The sequence below is a fragment of the Lagenorhynchus albirostris genome, chromosome 5 (assembly GCF_949774975.1).
Source record: "Lagenorhynchus albirostris chromosome 5, mLagAlb1.1, whole genome shotgun sequence".
In the NCBI taxonomy this organism is placed as follows: Eukaryota; Metazoa; Chordata; class Mammalia; order Artiodactyla; family Delphinidae; genus Lagenorhynchus; species Lagenorhynchus albirostris.
Genome location: NC_083099.1, coordinates 10886612 through 10909862, shown reverse-complemented (window position 1 = coordinate 10909862; position 23251 = coordinate 10886612). Strand labels below are relative to the sequence as shown.

General features: G+C 42.6%; 1 protein-coding gene across 1 annotated transcript in view; it reads right to left on the bottom strand.

Annotated features, from left to right (window-relative positions):
* Positions 1-23251, bottom strand: part of RFTN1 (raftlin, lipid raft linker 1) — a 205404-nt gene that overhangs the window by 22611 nt on the left and 159542 nt on the right. Inside the window, exon 7 of the mRNA XM_060149554.1 lies at positions 21349-21464. Coding sequence (XP_060005537.1) covers positions 21349-21464 — 116 coding nt within the window. The remainder of the gene's footprint in view (positions 1-21348; positions 21465-23251) is intronic.

Here is a 23251-nt window from a genome sequence, read left to right as displayed (position 1 = left end):
TTATCCCACTGTCGCTGGCCCAGCAGCACTCGGAGCCACAAAGCACAGTCACTCTGAAAAGATAGTAACGTTGTAGAACATTCAGCACAACACATTTTCCCTCCCTGACTTTCTCCATCTGGTAAATTCAAGGGGCCACGGTCCCACTTCAGCGTTCGGTCAGTATTCTCTCTGGTCAATATTCTCTCGGTGGTGACCCAATTGTTAGCCTCTTGTTGCCATGGTTACCAGGATGCTAACTGGACCCTCTCCCTCAAGCCAAATTATGTTGCACAAGTCCCTCAGTGTGTCCTCTGAGGACCCTGCTCCTGGTAAGGGGACTTCTACTAGGGCTTCCGAGGTGCTGGGAACCACTAGCGGGAATATCCAGCCTTCAGGACACGTCAGGCCCCTGACTGTCAGCTCCCCTGTCACCAGGGTTCTTCCATTCTCTCTGGTTGCCTGCTCCACTACAGCCTGGAGATAGATGCACCAGAGCCTGTCACAGACGCACTGTTGGGTTTCCATCGGCATCTGGGTTGTGACCCACCAAAGGAGGAGCTGATGAACAGAAAACCAAGGTCAAGAAAATGAAAACGGCCTCAGTGAGATCAGCCAACTCTACGTGGGGTCTTGAAGAAAACCCCCCTATTTCCCCCTGTCCCCTGCACTATCACTTCATCATACTGATGACTTCTTAACACTGATTAGCTTATCTATTTACTACTGTCTCCTTCACTGGAATGCATTCTCCACAAAGCAAGGGGTTTGTCTTATTCTCAATGAATCCCAAGCAACTAGGGAAGTGTCTGGCACAAAATGAGTCAATGAATGAACGCACCTTCCCTAGCGTTGCTGGGGTAGGTTCTGCCACCGCTGTCTTATATGCTCAAAATCTTACCGAAATTGCTGTAAATCACATCCAACACTAATGAGACGTGAGTTTACCATTAAAAATGGGAGTTAATCTGTCAGGATGTTGTGGTACCATCCTTCTGACCTTTCTGTATGTGGAAGTTGGAAGTATATTCATGAATGAAAATTAAATGCAGAACCACATTGGTCACCAACCACTAAGGCTACTGGATGCTTTAGCAAAGATTGGTAAAATTATTAAACTGGCCACACACAAATCCATCCCCATCCTGCATTTGTGCCTCTGCACTTTGGTGCAGATGGTCCTACCAGGAGATAATATCTATCTCACCACCTCTTGAATCTAAGCTTGGTTTTGTGACTTTCTTTGGCTATTAACAGGATATTAACAAATCAATAGGATATTAACAAATATGATGCAAACCAAAGCATGAAATAAGTAAGCTAGAACACTGGGGCTCTCAGGCACCCTGTGACTTTCCTCCTGTGAAGAAGTCTGGGCGAGCCTACTCGATGTTAAGATACACAGGCCCTTCTGGCCCCAGCCAACAGCCAGCCAACTGTCAGACACGTGAGTGAGGCCAACCCTGGATCCTCTGGCCGTCACCTGATGTATGAGAGAGCCCAGGAGAGGTCAGCTAAACTGCTTCAGAGCAGAAGAACTGCTTAGCTGACCCAAAGAATCATGAGCTCAATAAATAGTCATTTGAAGCTGTGAAGTTTGGAATGGTTTGTTATACAGCAAAAACTAACTGATACAGACTGGAAAACAAAACATCCATCATTTAATAGAGACAAGTCTACCTGCTTCTTTCAGTGTGACTTTGTCTTCATATGGGAGGGTGACTCTGCACAAATTTGTAGCCTAAATCATTTTTTTTTTTTTTTTTTTTTTGCGGTATCACTATTGTGGCCTCTTCCGTTTGGGAGCACAGGCTCTGGACGCGCAGGCTCAGCGGCCATGGCTCACAGGCCCAGCTGCTCCGTGGCATGTGGGATCTTCCCAGACTGGGGCACGAACCTGTGTCCCCTGCATCGGCAGGTGGACTCTCAACCACTGCGCCACCAGAGAAGCCCTAAATCGGTTTTAAATAGGCTGATGTCTTTGTGATGATGCTCACATTCTTGACCCATGTCCCCTTCTGGACAGCATCAAGCATTTTTAAGGTGAAATCAAAAGTAAAACTTGTTTCCATGGGATACAAAATAGCTAGCTTTAAAAAGTATGGACCTTTAAGCCAAAATGTGATATGAAGCACAATGATAAAGCTAGAGAATATTCATGATGTACAAGAGCAAAAAATGGAAACCATCTAAAATCTACCAATAGAAAACTAATTAAATAAATTAAAATACGATGGCTCATATACCAATATTCTACAGCCATTTAAAATGATGAGATAGAAAGAGTGTGAACAAAATAATCCCATTTTTAAAAAATATATGCAAATATATTTTTCTGTCTATATACAGACAGAATACATACTAGAATACACACCAATATGCGACTATCTTCTCAGTTATGATGAAAGTGGGATGATTTTTGCTTTCTTTTCCTTATTTGTATTTTCTAAACTGTCTTCAATTACATGTATTGTCTTCAATTACATGTATCAATTTTTAAAAACATCTTAAGAATAATTGACATATCTAAAAATTCACCTGTTTATATATAGTACACAATTCAATGGTTTTTAATATATTCACAGAGTTATGCAACCATCACCAAAGTACAAATTTAGAACGTTTTCATCACCTCCCCCCAAATTCTTGTGCCCATTAGCAGTCACTCTTTTTGCCCCCACCCTCACCCCTAGGCAACCACCAATCTACTTTCTATAGATGTGCCTAATCTGGACATTTCATATAAATGGAATCATACAATATGTTGTCTTTTGTACCTGGCTTCTTTCATTTTAACATAATGTTTTCAAGGTTCATCTGTGTTGTAGCATGTATTAGTACTCCATTCCTTTTTATTGCTGAATAATATTCCATTGTACATATTTTATTTATTCAACACTTGATGGGCATTCGGATTGTCTCTACTTTTTGGATATTATGAATAATGCTACTATTATTTCTCTTGGATATGTGCCTTAGAGTAAAATTACTGGGTTGGTCATATGGTACCTATGCTTAACATTTTGAGGAACTGTCCATGCATCACTTTTGCAATAAGAAAAAAAAGTTATAAAAATTTAAGAACAGATGTCTTGGCCTCATTAGACTAGCTTCTGAGCCTTCTTGTCTAATTTGCCAAGTGAATCCCCCCTTCCACCATAGCTGAAGAGGATGTTTAATAATTTTGCCTCAAAGAGGTCACTGACTTAAAAGCAACAGTTGACCCATGCGTCCCAGCTTATTAAAGCTGGAAGCAATCAGGGTGTTTCTCTGTTCAGTGGCTCCTGGTTGGATTTTTAACATGCAGATCCCTAATCTCCACCCCCAGACCTACTGACTGCCAGGGCTGGTGCTGGGGAATGTGTATTCGTATCAAATCCCCAGGTGATTCTGAGGATCAACAAGGTTTGGGAAGCACTTTTCTAGTGCTTCCTGCCCAGAACAGGAAGGCCACCTCCATCACCCCTGAGAGATGGTAAACTGAACATGTGAATCACCCTGATACCTGGGAGTTGACAGCCTCATGCCCCACCTACTTCCACTGCCAGATGGTTCCACAAAACTCTCCAAAAGATCCTGGTTTTCCCCTTGCAACTAAGGAAAACAGAGTCTATCCCCTTTATCAGAGGTTTGCCCTTCGAAGATATGGAACCAGCTTCCTGATTGCCCTTGTTTGTTCCTCCTCCAAAATAAACACACCCACTTGTTTTCAACCATTTCCAGGCATGTCCTCCATCGCTGTCCACCCCCCAGTCCGTCTGTGTTTCTCGTCAAATACAGCAGTGTGGTAGACATAAGACTCCCAGTCAACCGGTATCACACTGGAAAACAGAAGATAAGCACCTCCTGTGTGCATTTCATACTATGGCCCGTTATCTTTTACCCATAGCAATAATCTCATGTTGTTTCATATCCACCCAACCAGTGTTTGATGAAACTGGTAACACGAAAGGAATTAATTTGGATCCAGGGAACATGAACATTAGAAACAGCTAGTCCCTGACTCGAGGAGTTCACAGCGCAATTAAAAAATCAAATAACTCTAGGCCATAGGATCCAGCAATGCCACTCCTGGGCATACATCCAGACAAAACTATAATTTGAAAAGATATAGGCACCCCACTGTTCACAGCAGCACTATTTACAATAATTGCCAAGACATGGAAGCAACCTAAACGTCCACTGACAGATGAATGGATAAAGAAGAAGTGATATATATATATATATATATATATGTGTGTGTATATATATATATATATATATATATATACAATGGAATATTACTCAGCCATAAAAAAGAACGAAATAATGTCATTTGCAGCACCATGGATGGACCTAGAGATTATCATACTAAGTGCGGTAGGCCAGACATAGAAAGACAAGAATCTAAATTATGAAACAAATAAACATCTATGATACAAAAATAGACTCACAGACATAGAGAACAACAGACTTGTGGTTGCCAAGGGGGAGGGGGTAGGAAGGGAGGGATGGATTGGGAGTTTGGGGTTAGCAGATGCAACCTATTATATATAGAATGGATAGACAACAAGGTCCTACCGTATAGCACAGGGAACTATATTCAGTATCCTGTGATAAACCATAATGGAAAAGAATATGAAAAAGAGTAGACATATATACGTATGACTGAATCACTTTGCTGTACAGTAGAAAATCACACAACATTGTAAATCAACTATATTTCGATAAAATAAATTTAAAAAAATTGAATAGCTCTAAGGAAGGTGGAACATGGTGCCAAAAGTGCTGAAAGGAAGGGAGTGCAAATCCAGCCGACAGCATCAAAGATGATGTCACAAAGAGTTGGGCCAGGAAGGGCAAGGACCTCAAATGTCGAGGAGGGACTCAGCAGAGAGCAGGAGAGAACACAAATGGAGGGACAAGTAACCAGGGTGTGATCTGGAAAACCCCACTTGGTCAGAGCTCAGAGCATTTGGAGTATTTGGAGAGGAGTAGTCGGTACACTGTTCACCTGAATTAAACTTATTCATTACAATTGCTTTCAAATCAGGTATTCTCCAGGCTGTGTTATTGATTTTTTTTGCACTTAAATACAATTGATTTTTTTATACTTAAATGTATCCCATTACATTTTATTGGGCTGGTTTTGACCTAACATTGATAAACTAGTAGATAATGAGATTGGAAGGAGTTTAAGAAATCAGGGAAACCTACTCAGAAAAGAAGCTGGATTAGATAAGTAATTTTCAAGGCTTCTTGTTTTGTTTCTTTTCTGTTTTTTAAAAAGTAGTGGGAGGCTTTCCACAAACATCAATGTAGTCTGACTTAGAAGCCCAATATGTAAAAGCAGATAGATTCAGAAACAGCAGCTCTGGTTCCCACTGATGTGGGTGGGTTGTCCAGAATCTTCCCCACTCCCCGCTCTCAACGATTCCCTCAATTCTTCCCTCCCCTACCCACACCATGCCCAACTGAAATGTTTTTGTGAAGTCCAAGAGCATCCCTGTTCTTTGGATCTTGACGGCCATCCAGTATACTCCACGGCCTCCCACAGGTCCCCCATCATCTAGGTCTCTACACGAGGCACTGAAAATGACATGAAACAGGACAAGGATGGCATCACAGGGCCCACGAAGAAAGACCCCCATCCAATTAAAGATGTTCATACTGAGTGTAGCCCCTTAAGCAGTTCCAAAGGAAGCAGGCCCTTCCTTTGCATTTCATCTTACTAAAATTCTTGCCAAGTGAATTTAAAAAGGACAAATTCCAAGGAAGGGTGATGAATGATCACTTAACTACGAGAACATCCTCCAACCCTCCATACTCACTGATTTAATATACTAAGTTCTTGCAGAACCATTTGCCCTGTCCTCACCTGTGGCTCCCAGGCTGTCTATGCATTTAAAAAATTATTATAGGGGTCATGAGAAGGAATGCAGGGAGTTCTCAGGAGCAAAACCAGCCCTTGGCTGGCAGCCAGCAAGGAAGCAAGGACCTCAGTCCTGCAACCACAGGGAGTTGGATTTGGTCAACAACCTGGATGAGCTTGGGAGCAGATTCTTCCCCCAGAGCCTCCGATAAGGAACACAGCCCTGCCAAACCCTGATTTCAGCCTTATGAGACCCAAAGGAGAGGACCCAGTTGAGCTCACCCTGACTTCTGACCTCCAGAAACTGGAAGACAATAAATTGTGTGTGTGTGTTTAAAACTCTTATAGAATCATCCACCACCCTTCTAATCCCAAACACATTGGGAAAACCTAAAGATAAAGCCCTTCTTATAACATTGAGGATTGCCTCTTTTTTGTCATGCACTGGATGTTTTAAAGCCTACTACTGTTTAAAAAATGCATTTGTCCCATAATTCTGAAAGCGTGATGATTTCCTTCACTCTCTCTTCCTCTGCAGCCAGGCTCTAAATTCGCCTTGCCCCATGGTCTTCACCAGACCACACACTTGCCTCTCCCCTCTCATCAGCCTTAAAAGGTTCCTGGTGATTTAGGGCCTCTCCCCATGCCTCAGGAAACCTGACAAGGAAGAGAAGTTATTTACGGGTGTGGAAAGACCAGGGGGTGAGCATTCATTTTTAATGACTGCACTTCTTCCCCCCAGTTAAAGGAATCAATCCTTCCTGACTGGATTGAATCCATTCATGTTTTCACAGTGGCTGACACACAGTAGGAACTCAATATTTATTTGTTGAATAAATTTTTAAAAGGCTTAACTTACTTGTATGACTAAATTTTGCATAGGAAGTGAAATATGGGAATCTGAGAAAACAGGACCACTGAGTTTATGGAAGAAAAAGAGTGCAGATAGAGAGTAAAAGTCAAATTCTTCCTTTGTCATCCCACTCTCTGAGCTGTCACCAAGTCCAAGTTTAGTCTTCCTTAAAATACTTCTAGGAGCATCCCTGCTTTCTGTCCCACTCAGTGGCCAACTGTTGGTTGCCAAGGCCAACAGCCCAGGTCTGCCTTCCTGGCTGACACCCTCTCCAGCCCAGCTCACCATGATCTTGACAGTGACGTGGGTCTGTGACCCAGCCAATGGGACAGAAGGGAAACTCTGCTTGGGAGTTCCTGGGAAAGGTCTTACTTGCTAATAATAAAGGGCACATGGCAGGAAATGCCCTCTTCTTTCCAACTGTCATTATGTTCCCATGAGATGCTTAGGAACTCTGCAGCCACCTTGGGATTAGGGTCCTGAGGGGAGACCTAGCAGACAAACTGAGGACCGGGATGCGGAAGGTGACAGTCCCCGGGTCCCTGGTGATGTCCTCAAGCCGCTGAAAAAGATGACGCTGCAACCCCCCACCTTCCTCCAGACTTGCTGCCTGGTGAGATGCGATGACAAATCCCTACTGTTCAAGCCACTGCCAGGTGGATACTCTGCCTTGACAGTGAAAAGCATGCTGATTGATACCCATGACCACCACATATGACATCACTTATCTGTGGAATCTAAAAAATGATTCAGATGAACTTATTGACAAAACAGAAATAGACCCACAGACGTAGAAAACAAACTTACGGTTACCAAAGGGGAAAGTGGGGAAGGGATAAATGAAGAGTTTGGGATTAGCAGATACACATTACTATATATAAAATGGATAAACATCAAGGGCCTACTGTATAGCACAGGGAACTACATTCAATATCTTGTAATGACCTATGATGGAAAAGACTCTGAAAAAGAATATATATATAACTGAATCACTTTGCTGTACACCTAAAACATTGTAAATGAACTATACTTCAATAAAAAATTATGTTCAAAACAAGAAGTTGTATAAGAAAAAAAAATGTGGAAGACAACAGAAAGTGGAATTACTCAACTCCTACTTTACTTTCTTTTCCACAAGGAGAAAATAAATACACCTAAAACCTAAGAGAAGAAAGGCTATGGGGAGACAGAACTAGCTATCATCTAAAAACTAACTTTTAATTACCCAAGTAAAATGAATATTTCTCTACATAAAAATGAAAATATTCCAGATAAAGCTGCCTTCCACCCTTCCATGCCAAGTCACATGTAGCCACCATCATCAGCTTGGTGGCCGCTCTTCCGCTCTTCCAGGCCTTTTTCTACATTTACATATTCCCACACAATGTACATCATATTATTCTGTGAAGTTTTTTCCCCCATTAATGGCATCACACTGGTGAGGGTATCTCTGTACTGGTCAGGGTTCTCCTGAGAGAAAGAACCAACAGAATGGATAGAGAAGAGAGAGACAGATTTTTAGACAGATAGATAGATAGCGACAAAGAGACAGAGACAGAGAGAGATTGATAGATGGATTGATTTGGAGGAATTGACTCATGCGACTGGGGGGCTGGCAAGTTCAATGTCTGCAGGGCTGGCCCTCTCTTGATGTCTCAGCTGACTGGATGAAGCCCATTCGCATTATGGAGGGTTAGTCATCTGCTTTGCTCAAAGTCTACTGATTTGAATGTTAATCGCAACTAAAAACACCTTCACTGCAACATCTAGACTGGTGTTTGACCAAACAACTGGGTATCACAGCCTGGCCAGGTTGTCCCATAAAATTAACCATCACGGTTCTTCTGCACCTTGTTTCCCCACTGGACAACATTTCATGGAGTTCCTTCCGTGTCAGTCTGTACAGAATGACTGCATGCATAGTAAGGATGCACCATCTACTATTTAACCCTTCTGCTACTGATGGACGCACACCTTGTTTCCTTTTTCCTGTTACTAATAATGCTGACACCATGTCCTGGCATCAGCATTCTTGTGAACATGCCTCTGTTTCTCCAAAAGAGATGGACGTGAGGTGTGGACTTGCGTAGGGGTGGGTAGGGGTGGGCATTGAACATTTTTCATGGAGGTTGGCAACCTGCCCTCCCAAGCAAACCTCAATTTTTTAAATGACGAATTTAAAATTCATCAAGCCGAGAAGAATTCCATTTTAAGGAAAAGGTGCTCAGCACACTGGCATGTCACTATCAAAGGTAGATGCAAGGAGGAACTTGATCAAAGTGAAAGCTGGGAGAATAGACATTCTGTTGTCCCAGCCACTGGCAGACTCATCTGAGCTGCGGTTTGCTCTGGGTCGGAAGGAGTGGCGTTACCACCTGGGAGGGCGGGCCTGGACCTTTCATGGCAGTGACCATCCATGGGAAAATCCTCTGTACCACAGGAACAAGGCAGAGACCTGCTATCTTTGGCACTAAAGGCTATGCTATCAGAACCAAAATAATTATCTTGGAGAAATTGTGGCAATGAAAAAAAATGCCAGATGGTTTAAAAGGAACAAATATTGGCTCCCTTGTAGGAGCAGAAGGTGGTGAATTTTAGTCACCGCAGACATTGACGTTACTCCCTGGCAGATCCCAGTGTGGACCGTTATGTGGATGGTCAGGAGTCCTTGGAAACAGAAGATTGATGCCCAGAAGGCTGCGGATGTCCATGCAGACAAAGAGGGACATACGAGTTGTTAGATAGGGTTGTGGGACAGGTGGGGTGGAGTGTACCCCAGAGTGGGTTCCAATTACAGAGATGCCTCTTACCAAGCCTCTCATAAGTCCTTCAGGGACAAGACGGTGACCGCTGGGTGGAATGACAGGGCCATCTGAAACCTCTGCAGACGGGGCTGGGGCCACATTAGGGCCTGAGGGAGAGATTCCCACAGCATGCCAAAGGACCGTGTCCTCCATCCACCCGTTGGACACTGGATCAGACAGAAGCAACCCTATGTAGGAAATGCTCAGAGAAGCCAGGGCTGGGACGATTCCCCCAGACGCAAGATGATACTGTCATGATCACAAATGTCTCAGCAGGCTGGAAAAATGGGCAGAAACCAATGGGAGGCGATTCAACAGCACACTGAACACACAGGTGGAGGATGGAGACAACACCTGACAACAGCGCCTCACGGGATGAGAACTGTGGGTGTTCACAGGCTGTAACAGGTGCCCCCAAAGTTCATTCAATCTCCAGCTGCACTAGCAGAAGCCCAGGTCCAGCTGTAGCGAGACCAGGTCCTTGCAGGTAGTGGGCTGCTCTTCACGATGCCCTTCGGATCCCAGGATGCTGTGCAGGTGAGCACTTCCAGGGTAAGTCTTCCGTGCTCCCATACCTGTCCAGGTCAGTTAGACCCATGATCACAGCTACATGTCTTAATTTAAATTATTTAAAATGGATAGGAAGTGCAAAGAAGTTGTTTCTAGGAAAACTAGATAGAATGCTTTGAAGAGACCTGACAAAGGACAGTTGCTTAAAAATAACAACTGTGGCCACTGTCTGGCGGGGTGGAGGGGGCTGGAAAAGACCAGGAAAAAAAATCATGAAAACAGAAGGATTCTGCAGTCAAATCCCTTTGCTACACTTTTCAGACACTAACGCTGGCCATCAGCGACTGCACACTTTGGTTGATAAAAGAAGAATGAAGTGGGATTCTAATCAGCAGACCCCAAACTCAAAAAGATTGGCACATGGAATGTGTAATTACATATTTTATACTAAAATGTGTAAGATGTGAATATGCTTTTTTCTCTTTTTAAAAAATGTAATTGAAGTATAGTTGATGTACAGTGTTGTGTTAATTTCTGCTGTACAGCAAAGTGACTCAGTTATACATATGTATATTCTTTTCCATTATGGTTTATCACAGGATATTGAATATAGTTCCCTGGGTTATAAAGTAGGACCTTGTTGTTTATTCATCCTGTATATAATAGTTTGCATCTGAACTTGTGGTGAGGGATACCTTCAAGATGGTGGAGGAGTGAGACACAGAGATCACCTTCCTCCGCACAAATACATCAGAAATACATCTACACGTGGAACAACTCCTACAGAACACTTACTGAACACTGGCAGAAGAACTCAGACTTCCCAAAAGATATATATATTTTTTTCCTTTTTCTCTTTTTGTGAGTGTGCATGTGTATGCTTCTTTGTGTGATTTTGTCTGTATAGCTTTGCTTTTACCATTTGTCTTAGGGTTCTGTCTGTCCTTTTTTTTAAATTTTTTTAATTTTTGTATAGTTTTTAGTGCTTGTTATGGGTGGATTTGTTTTTTGGTGTGGTTGCTCTCTTCTTTCTTTTTTTATTACTTTTTAATTATTTTTAATGATTTATTTTTATTTTAATAACTTTATTTTTATTTTATTTATTTTCTTTTTTTTTTCTTTCCTTCTTTTTTTCTCCCTTTTCTTCTGAGCCATGTGGCTGACAGGGTCTTGGTGCTCCGGCCAGGCATCAGTCCTGTGCCTCTGAGGTGGGAGAGCCGAGTTCAGGATGTTGGTCCACCAGAGACCTCCCAGCTCCACACAATATCAAACGGTGAAAGCTCTCCCAGAGATCCCCATCTCAATGTTATGACCCAGCTCCACTCAACGACCAGCAAGCTACAGTGTGGGACACCCTATGCCAAACAACCAGCAAGACAGGAACCCAACCCCACCCATTAGCAGAGAGGCTGCCTAAAATCATAATAAGTCCACAGACACCCCAAAACACACCACCAGACGTGGACCTGCCCACCAGAAAGACAAGACCCAGCCTCATCCAGCAGAACACAGGCACCAACCAGTTCCCTCCACCAGGAAGCCTACAAAACCCACTGAACCAACCTTAGCCACTGGGCAGGCACCAAAAACAACGGAAACTACAAACCTTCAGCCTGCAAAAAGGAGACCCCAAACACAGTAAGTTAAGCAAAATGAGAAGACAGAGAAACACACAGCAGACGAAGAAGCAGGGTAAAAACCCACCATACCAAACAAATGAAGAGGAAATAGGCAGTCTACCTGAAAAAGAATTCAGAGTAATGATAGTAAACATAATCCCAAATCTTGGAAACAGAATGGAGAAAATACAAGAAACGTTTAACAAGGACCAAGAAGAACTAAAGAGCAAACAAACAATGATGAACAACACCATAAAGGAAATTAAAAATACTCTAGGAGGAATCAATAGCAGAATAACTGAGGCAGAAGAACAGATAAGTGACCTGGAAGATAAAATAGTGGAAATAACTACCACAGAGCAAAATAAAGAAAAAAGAATGAAAAGAATTGAGGACAGTCTCAGAGACCTCTGGGGCAACATTAAATGCACCAACATTCGAATTATAGGGGTCCCAGAAGAAGAAGAGAAAAAGAAAGGGACTGAGAAAATATTTGAAGAGATTATAGTTGAAAACTTCCCTAATATGGGAAAGGAAATATTCAATCAAGTCCAGGAAGCACAGAGAATCCCATACAGCATAAATCCAAGGTGAAACATGCCAAGACACATATTGATCAAACTATCAAAAATTAAATACAAAGAAAAAATTAAAAGCATCAAGTGAAAAACAACAAATAACATACAAGGGAATCCCCATAAGGTTAACAGCTGATCTTTCCGCAGAAACTCTGCAAGCCAGAAGGGAGTGGCAGGACATATTTAAACTGATGAAAGGGAAAAACCTACAACCAAGATTACTCTACCCAGCAAGGATCTCATTAAGATTTGATGGACAAATTAAAACCTTTACAGACAAGCAAAAGCTAAGAGAATTCAGCACCACCAAACCAGCTTTACAACAAATGCTAAAGAACTTCTCCAGGCAGGAAACACAAGAGAAGGAAAAGACCTACAATAACAAACCAAAACAATTAAGAAAATGGTAATAGGAACATACATATCCATAACTACCTTAATGTAAATGGATTAAATGCTCCAACCAAAAGACACAGACTGGCTGAATGGATACAAAAACAAGACCCATATATTTGCTGTCTGCAAGAGACCCACTTCAGACCTAGGGACACATACAGACTGAAAGTGAGGGAATGGAAAAAGATATTCCATGCAAATGGAAATCAAAAGAAAGCTGGAGTGGCAATTCTCATATTAGACAAAATAGACTTTAAAATAAACACTATTAGAAGAGACAAAGAAGGACACTACATAATGATCAAGGGATCAATCCAAGAAGAAGATATAACAATTGTAAATATTTATGCACGTAACATAGGAGCACCTCAATACATAAGGCAAATGCTAACAGCCATAAAAGGGGAAATCAACAGTAACACAATCATAGTAGGGGACTTTAACATCCCACTTACACCAAAGAACAGATCATCCAAAATGAAAACAAATAAGGAAAAAAACCTTTAAATGATACTTTATACAAGATGGACTTAATTGATATTTATAGGACATTCCATCCAAAAACAACAGAATACACTTTCTTCTCCAGTGCTAATGGAACATTCTCCAGGATAGATCATATCTTGGGTCACAAATCAAGCCTTGGTAAACTTAAGAAAATTGAAATCGTATCAAATATCTTTTCTGACCACAACGCTATGAGACTAGATATCAATTACAGGAAAAAATCTGTAAAAAATACAAAAACATGGAGGCTAAACAATACACTACTTAATAACCAAGCGATCACTGAAGAAATCAAAAAATGCCTAGAAACAAATGACAATGAAAGCATGATGACCCAAAACCTATGGGATGCAGCAAAAGCAGTTCTAAGAGGGAAGTTTATAGCAATGCAATCCTACCTCAAGAAACAAGAAATATCTCAAATAAACAACCTAACCTTACACCTAAAGCAATTAGAGAGAGGAGAACAAAAAAACCCCAAAGTTAGCAGAAGGAAAGAAATCATAAAGATTAGATCAGAAATCAATGAAAAAGAACTGAAGGAAACAAAAGCCAAGATCAATAAAACTAAAACCTGGTTCTTTGAGAAGTTAAACAAAATTGATAATCCATTAGCCAGACTCATCACGAAAAAGAAAGAGAAGACTCAAATCAATAGAATTAGAAATGAAAAAGGAGAAGTAACAACTGACACTGCAGAAATACAAAGGATCATGAGAGGTTACTACAAGCAATTATATGCCAATAAAACAGACAGCCTGGAAGAAATGGAAAATCCTTAGAAGAGCACAACCTTCGAGACTGAACCTTGAAGAAATAGAAAATATAAACAGACCAATCACAAGCACTAAAATTGAAACTGTGATTAAAAGTCTTCCAACAAACAAAAGCCCAGGACCAGATGGCTTCACAGGCGAATTCTATAAGACATTTAGAGAAGAGCTAACACCTTTCCTTCTCAAACTCTTCCAAAATATAGCAGACGGAAGAACACTTCCAAAATCATTCTACGAGGCCACCATCACCCTGATACCAAAACCAGACTAAGATGTCACAAAGAAAGAAAACTACAGGCCAATATCATAGATGAACATAGATGCACAAATCCTCAACAAAATACTAGCAAACAGAATCCAACAGCACATTAAAAGGATCATACACCATGATCAAGTGGGGTTTATCCCAGGAACGCAAGGATTCTTCAATATACACAAATCAATCAATGTGATACACCATATTATCAAATTGAAGGATAAAAACCATATGATCACTCAATAGATGCAGAAAAAGCTTTTGACAAAATTCAACACCGATTTATGACAAAAACTCTCCAGAAAGTAGGCATAGAGGGAACTTAGCTCAACATAATAAAGGCCATATATGACAAACCCACAGCCAACCTCGTTCTCAATGGTGAAAAACTGAAACCATTCCTTCTAAGATCAGGAACAAGACAAGGTTGCACACTCTCACCACTATTATTCAACATAGTTTTGGAAGTTTTAGCCACAGAAATCAGAGAAGAAAAAGAAATAAAAGGAATCCAAATCAGAAAAGAAGAATTAAAGCTGTCACTGTTTGCAGATGACATGATATTATACATAGAGATTCCTAAAGTTGCTACCAGAAAACTACTAGAGCTAATCAATGAATTTGGTAAAGTAGCAGGATACAAAATGAATGCACAGAAATCTCTTGCATTCCTATACACTAATGATGAAAAATCTGAAAGAGAAATTAAGGAAACACTCCCATTTACCACTGAAACAAAAAGAATAAGATACATAGGAATAAAGCTACCAAAGGAGACAAAAGACCTATATGCAGAAAACTATAAGACACTGATGAAAGAAATTAAAGATGATTCAAACAGATGGAGAGATATACCATGTTCTTGGATTGGAAGAATCAACGTTGTGAAAATGACTATACTACCCAAAGCAATCTACAGATTCAGTGTAATCCCTATCAAACTACCAATGGCATTTTTCACAGAACTAGAACAAAAAAAGTTCACAATTTGTATGGAAACACAAAAGACCCGAATAGCCAAAGCAATCTTGAGAAAGAAAAATGGAGCTGGAGGAATCAGGCTCCTGGACTTCAGACTATACTACAAAGCTACAGTAATCAAGACAGTATGGTACTGGCACAAAAACAGAAGTGTAGATCAATGGAACAGGATAGAAAGCCCAGAGATAAACCCACACACATATGGTCACCTTATTTTTGATAAAGGAGGCAAGAATATACAGTGGAGAAAAGACAATCTCTTCAATAAGTTGTGCTGGGAAAACTGGACAGCTACATGTAAAAGAATGAAATTAGAACACTCCCTAACACCATACACAAAAATAAACTTAAAATGGATTAAAGACCTAAATGTAAGGCTAGACACTATAAAACTCTTAGAGGAAAACATAGGCAGAACACTCTATGACATCAATCACAGCAAGATCCTTTTTGACCCACCTCCTAGAGAAATGGAAATAAAAACAAAAATAAACATATGGGACCTAGTGAAACTTAAAAGCTTTTGCACAGCAAAGGAAAGCAGAAACAAGACGAAAAGACAACCCTTGGAATGGGAGAAAATATTTGCAAATGAAGCAACTGACAGAGGATTAATCTCCAAAATTTATAAGCAACTCATGTAGCTCAATAACAAAAAAAACAACCCAATCCAAAAATGGGCAGAAGGCCTAAATAGACATTTCTCCAAAGAAGATACACAGATTGCCAACAAACACATGAAAGGATGCTCAACATCACTAATCATTAGAGAAATGCAAATCAAAACTACAATGAGTTTTCACCTCACATCAGTCAGAATGGCCATCATCAAAAAATCTACAAACAATAAGTGCTGGAGAGGGTGTGGAGAAAAGGGAACACTCTTGTGCTGTTGGTAGGAAGGTAAATTGATACAGCCACTATGGAGAACAGTAGGAGGTTCCTTAAAAAACTAAAAATAGAACTACCATATGACCCAGTGATCCCACTACTGGGCATATACCCTGAGAAAACCATAATTCAAAAAGAGTCATGTACCACAATGTTCACTGCAGCTCTATTTACAAAAGCCAGGACATGGAAGCAACCTAAGTGCCCACTGACAGATGAATGGATAAAGAAGATATAGCACATATATACAATGGAATATTATGCACCCATAAAAAGAAATGAAATTGAGTTGTAGTGAGGTGGATGGACCTAGAGCCTTTCATACAGAATGAAGTAAGTCAGAAAGAGAAAAACAAATACCATATGCTAACACGTATGTATGGAATCTAAAAAAAACCAAAAAACAAAAAAGAAGGTTCTGAGGAACCTAGGGGCAGGACAGGAATAAAGATGCAGACGTAGAGAATGGACTTGAGGACACGGGGAGGGGGAAGGGTAAGCTGGGATGAAGTGAGAGAGTGGCATGGACATATATACACTAGGAAATGTAAAATCGATCGCTAGTGGGAAACAGCCACATAGCACAGGGAGATCAGCTCGGTGCTTTGTGACCACCTAGCGGGGTGGGATAGGGAGGGTGGGAAGGAGACGCAAGAGGGAGGAGATATGGGGATATATGTATATGTAGAGCTGATTCACTTTGTTATAGAGCAGAAACTAACAGAAAAAAATATTTGGAGACTTGGAAAAATTATATATGTATTTGAAATTAAAAAAAAAATAGTTTGCATGTGCTAATCCCAAACTCCCAATCCTTCCCTCTGAATATGATTTTCTTTGGTTCTTTTTCACTGACTTTTTCAGTTAACCCACCAGCTCCCAAGACAACTACATCTACTCAAAGCGCTTTCCCTACTGTCTTATGTTCAGTTCTGGTGGCAAATTTCACAGGAAGCACTTGTGAGCTAGAAGACAGTCCAGGGAGCGGGATGAGGATGGAGAGGCTCTATGGCTCACAAGCTCCTGGTGGCATCCTCCAAGTCCATTGCGCGGTCAGGCTGAGGGACGTGCAGACAGAGAAAGAGGACGGTCCCTTTCTCTGCCTCTCTCTTCCTCTTCACCTATCCGTCTATGTAGCTTCCCCCTTTCATTTCAAAGAATCACCCTTTCTGGTCACACTCTAGATTGTAAGCTCATAGAGCATAAGCCAAATACCTGTCATAAATGCCCTATGGATGGACTTTCATCCCATTCACAACTGCCTTTAATTTTAGGCCATAGGTTTCCAACTGAGAAAAATGCAATTATTTGCACTTGACTCCACATGTTCCCTAGCCCAGCCTCCTCTGGGCTTTTGGAACAAGATCAATGCAATAGGCAGAGGGTCTTTCCAATTGATGATCCTGGGTGACCGATACAAGAAAACAGTATTTACTTACTCTATGCCAAGTACGACATTCACAACTTTTAAATACATTATCTCTTTTCATTCTCATTGACTTCGAGAGGTTGTTACCCGTGTCTCCATTTATACAATTGAAAAATGGAAAAGCAAAGAGGGGGTGGTTTCCTTTTCATACACTCAGCAAGAAACAAGAGAGCAAGATGCCTACCCAGGCCAGATTCGAGAATCCACATTCTCTTTCCAACATACCGCACTGTCTGCCGAGGTGTAAAGAGCCAGGTAGGCCGTGTTGTGAAAGTGTGTGTGTCTGTATGTGTGCGTGTGGTCTGGGGTGCGGAGGGAGAGGAAAGCCAGGAAGATGTGGCCGAATTAGACTGGTACATCTGCACACAGAGCTTGAGGATATTAACGGGCAGAGGAGTAAAGGGGCAGAAAAGGGACACGTCAGTCCCAACTGTGAGAAAAGACAAAAAGCTGGTCCGAGATACTTGGTGGTCAGAGCCCTGGGAGGCTCCGGGAGGAAAGTGGCTGCTAGAAAAGCAGGATCAACCACAAGCCAAGAGGGAGCTGCCCAGGGCTTGAACAGGAAAGGCCTTCCCCAGAGGCCATAAGGGTGGGGAGGAGAGGAAGGAGATGGTCTCGGGGATAGAGGTGAGGGAGGTAGATACCCCCCGCACAGCCAGAGGCACGTGCAGAGGAGCAGCTGTCTGTGGGTCGGAGCAGGGGTCGGACAGAGCTCTTCCAATTGCTGGGCCAGGGGCAAGCCCACCCCAGACTGGACCCTGCTGGGCTGTGCTGGTAACAGCTGCATATACATGGCTCCTCTAAGGCAGGGATTGATTCTCACAGTGGGCTGAATAGGAAACTTGGGGGGAAAGCCTGGACGTGTGTCTTTTAAAAAGCTTTCCAGATAGACACAAGCTCGATTTGAACCGAAAGGCTTTCAACCCAATTCAGGAAGCATTTACTGGATGCCTTGGGAAACAAAGATGAACATCCATTGACAGATGAATGGATAAAGAAGACGTGGTGTATATATACAATGGAATATTACTCAGCCATAAAAAAGAATGAAGTAATGCCATTTGCAGCAACATGGATGGACCTAGAGATGATCATAGTAAGTGAGACAGAGAAAGACAAATATCATATGATATCACTTACATGTAGAATCTTAAAAAAAGATATAAATAACTTTAAATACAAAACTGAAATAGACCCACAGACATAGACAACAAATTTATGGTTATCAAAGGGGAAAGGTGGGGAGGGATAAATTAGGAGTTTGTGATTAACATATACACACTACTATATATAAAATAAGTAACCAACAAGGACCTACTGTAGAGCACAGGGAACTATACGCAGTATTCTGTAGTAGCCGATAAGGGAGAAGAATATGAAAAAGAATATATAAAGTATGTAGAATATATATATATATATGTGTGTGTATATATATATACATACTTTATATATTCTACATACTTTATATATATATATATATATATATATATATATAAAAAACGGAATCACTTTGATGTACACCTGAAACTAACACAACACTGTAAATCAACTATACTTCAATTTAAAAAAATAACAATTTAAAAAATTGACAGGGGCACAAAATGACAACTGTGTCCTTACTTGAGTTTGTAACCATTATCTCCCTCCTGCAGACATTTTATTTTCTAATATATTTATTTGTTTGGCTGTGCCGGGTCTTAGTTGCAGCACGCGGGATCTTTTTAGTTGCGGCATGCATGTGGGATCTAGTTCCCCAACCAGGGATGCAACCGGGGCCCCCTGCACTGGGAGTGCAGGGTCTTAGCCACTGGACCACCGGGGAATTCCCTCCCACAGACTTTTTAGATAGTAGGCGTTCCCTCCAGTTACGCATCAAGGTCACATTTTAAAATTTCAATATTTCAAAGGCTGAAGAAAGATGAATCATTGGGGTGCTTTTCCTATCACCCTTTTCATCAAATATCACACGACCATAGACATCTGGGGAAAGTGGCATCTGTACCGTTCTTTCAGACGCTAGTTCTTAAATCCGAGAAAGCTTCAGAACCACCTAGAGAGCCTGTTAAAACCCAGATGGCTGGGCCCACCCGCAGTGCTTCCCATTCAGTAGGTCCAGGGTGGGGCCCAAGCATCTGCATCTCTAACAACTTCCAGGTGCTGCTGCTACTGGTCCTGGGACCACACTTTGAGAACCACTTTCTCAGGCAATTTTGGGTCATTGCCATCAAACCATCTTTATTGAGGAAACCACAAAGCCTGCCTTTCACAGCCACTTTAATGTGCAGACAGCAAGGGATTTTATACACGTCCCCACGGCCCGTGGCCGATCGCATGTGCAAAATCACTCAACGTGTTTCTGGTGCAGCCATGCATCGCTTGCTGATACAGCCCTGTATCACAGAGCAAACCGAGTGCTGCAGCTCGTGGGTGCAGGGCAGCCAGCATGAGCTTGTCCGGACGGGGTCCTTGAGATCCTGCATCTACCACACGTGGCAGGCTGGGTGAACGGACCGCCCCATCTTACAGTTGTGGAAGTTTAGGGTCCCCAGGGGGGACATGACCTGCCCACATTGGACTCTGCATTTTCGACAGAGCCTCACTTCCTCTGCACCCCGTTTCCAGTTAGGGGCACGGAGGCTCACTGGGACCGATGGCAGGCGGGACTCACTGGCGGAGCCTGACGGCAAAGCAGGTCATCACCTACCTCCTTACCTTCCTCACTACTTATGCCTGCAGGACCCCTGGCCCCCAACCTAACTGGCCCTGGATGCTGTGATTTTGGAATTCCTGTTTCTGATTATTACAGTTTTTCTGTGGACTCTATTCTGTCACATTTGCAGGCAGCTATTTCCCATCCCTACTCAGATGCAGGCTGTCCCCCGCACCCCTGCTCCCCACATCAGGCCTCCTCAGAACGGCTGAAGGCTCAGAGGCTAAGCAACGGTGCCCGTGGAGCGCTCCACCCCAGTTCCAGGCGGGGTACTGGCCACAGGCTGCAGTGCCAAAGGGCACAAGGGTGTGGCAGGTCCCAGTGCCCCGCACTCTGCACAAGAGCTGCTTCCTCATCCGTCCTCCCCTGGCACAGAGACCCCCCTGTCTGGCAGGGCCCCTCGGAGCGACGCCAACCCTGTGTCCTTCTAGGGCCAACTTGAGAGCATTCAGAAATCAGTCCCCTATCTTCAAACATGCCAGATGCTGGGTGGCCAAGAGACTGGTCTATAAGGTCCATGTTTCAACAGTTGCAGAAATGCCTTTAAAATACACACCAGCAAACCTCAGAAAGAAATCAGCTCTCCCCTCCCCAAATCCCAGCGCAACACAGCTTGAGGAATTCCTCTGCCCACAGCAATCTGGTGGCCTTGCGGGTCAATGCAAGGCCACCAGACCGCCAAAGACCGCCTTCTACACTTAATGGGCCAGGGTTCTAACCTCCCTGTGCCTCAGTTTCCTCATCTGTAAAATGGGAGCAATCACAGTACTCAGACTTATTGTGAAGGTTAAGAGCGCAGATGCATATAAATTTCTTCTGGCATATAAATTTCTATGCCCCCCTGTCAGAGGGCGCCATACAGTCTAGCTCCAATAACGACGATGCTCTAATTATTATGGGGGCCACAAACTATGCGTTTGCCTCACTTATGTCACTTAGCGCTTTCAAATTAATGAGAGAAGAATCTTTTCTACCCGGCACACACAATGTGTTTTTTCTACAGAAAGGGAAAAGTGGGGCCCATCCCCCAACCGGGGGTGGCATAGGAGGGGCACCAAAGGACGAAAGGGGTCCTCACAGGGTGTATGGAGGTCCAACTGCCGTTCAGAGGAAAGCGACGTCCAGTAGCAGCCACACTCAGAGGAGCGAGCGGGTAAAACAATCACTGTCCAAACAAGAAAAGCACCACTGCCAATCCCAGCACTTACGTCCAGAACCGTCCATTGTTCCACTACAATAGCATCGTAGCCCTGCATGGTTTTGCTATCTTCTGTGGAAACTGCTTCAAAGATGAATACTCCATCTGTCAAGCCGTGTAAGGAATCTGTGGAAAAAGAAAAGGCGGGGTGGGGTGGAGGGAGGTTGCTGTAAACCGTCTGTGGCAGAAGCCTTACAAGCAGCAAAAATTTTCACTGCATTCATTAATAATCCCAATCAGAACATCTTTTCAGCATGTTAATTAAAGAAGGCATACACAACCACAGAGTCTAGCCCCATCAGAATGAATGAGACTAATTTACCTCGCAGTTTTGAATAATATCCTTGATTTTATGAGCCCAAATTTCATTGTTAGCAATCACCATTTGATTTCATGCGTTTACCTTCCTTTTCATGCTCCAACGTCAGAATGCACTGGGGAGAACTTATTCGGGGGAAATACAGTCACTTAGAGACAGTTTTTAGAAGAAAACTATATTGAGGTGAGAGAAATTATTTTGAAGTGGGGATAGATGCAACGCAGTGCTCTGGGCTTGCAGACACAGTTCAGATGCGCTGATTCCTTGACATTTGTGTGACGTGGGTACAGTACATGGGACACTTCACGCAGCTCTTGTCAGGAGGTGAAATTTGGGGGAAGGGAGAATTTTTCAAAATGATTTACCATTGAAAATGTTTCCCTGGGCACTGTTATAGTTAATGGTAAAGTTCCGTATAATTCAACAAACCTACATCAAACATAGCATGATTCAGAACTGTCTCAGGCAATGAAGATGTCAAGAAAAACACAACAGGGTCCTTGCCCCTGAAGAAGGCTTTCAAGGAGGCACTTTTTAAGCTAATGGCTCCTAAATACCCTAGATTCACTTAGATGAGGGACTGTGGAAACAGACGAATGGACTCAGAAGCAGGTGGTTTGGGCCCATGCTCTATCGGAAAAGGGATCTGACCCTTCGAGGGGTTTGGTTTCTTGTCTGTGAAAGGGGGTTGTAGACAGAGAATTCCTCCTGGTCAGTATTCTACAAATCACTGCTCAGTCGCACTGTGCTGGACTGAACTCTGTCTCCACCCCCCACGCCCGATTCATATGTTGAAACTCTAACCTCCAAAGTGAGTACATTTGGAAATAGATCCTTTCCAGGGGTAATTAAGGTTCAATGAGGTCATAAGGGTGGGCCCTAGTCCAACAGGACTGATGTCCTTACAAGAAGAGGAAGAGACACCAGAGCACCACCCACCCTAACCCCCTAACCTTGCACAGAGGAGAGCCCATAGGAGGACACAGAGAAGGTGGCCATCTGCAAGTCAGGAAAGGAGGCCTCACCAGAAACCGAATTTGCCAACTCCCTGATCATGGACGTCCAGCCTCCTGATCTATGAGAAAATAAATGTCTATTGTTCAAGCCAACCAGTCTGTGGTGTTTTGTTATGGCAACAGACATAAAAATATGTTTAGTGATATAAAGGACAATTCACACAATAATGTGATCTTTTCTTCATCAGGAAGGAAAGGGAGACAAACACAGAAAGCCCCCTGAGTCAACACTGGAATTCAGGAACTGCCAGTGCTTTCCAGAAGTTACAAAAAGACAGACAGATGGAAACATATAGCAACCTTCAGCTTCTGTCTTCCAACAGACCTCACAAGCAAGTCAAAAAGCCGTCAGAATGAGAAAATTATTTGCAACAACAAAAATAAGTAATAAATAAATGGCTACGTTTAACACTCTTTATTGTATGTAAAAAGTTTCCAGGACTTCCCTGGTGGCGCAGTGGTTAAGAATCCGCCTGCCAATGCAGGGGACATGGGTTCGAGCCCTGGTCTGGGAGGATCCCACATGCCGAGGAGCAACTAAGCCCGTGTGCCACAACTGCTGAGCCTGTGCTCTAGAG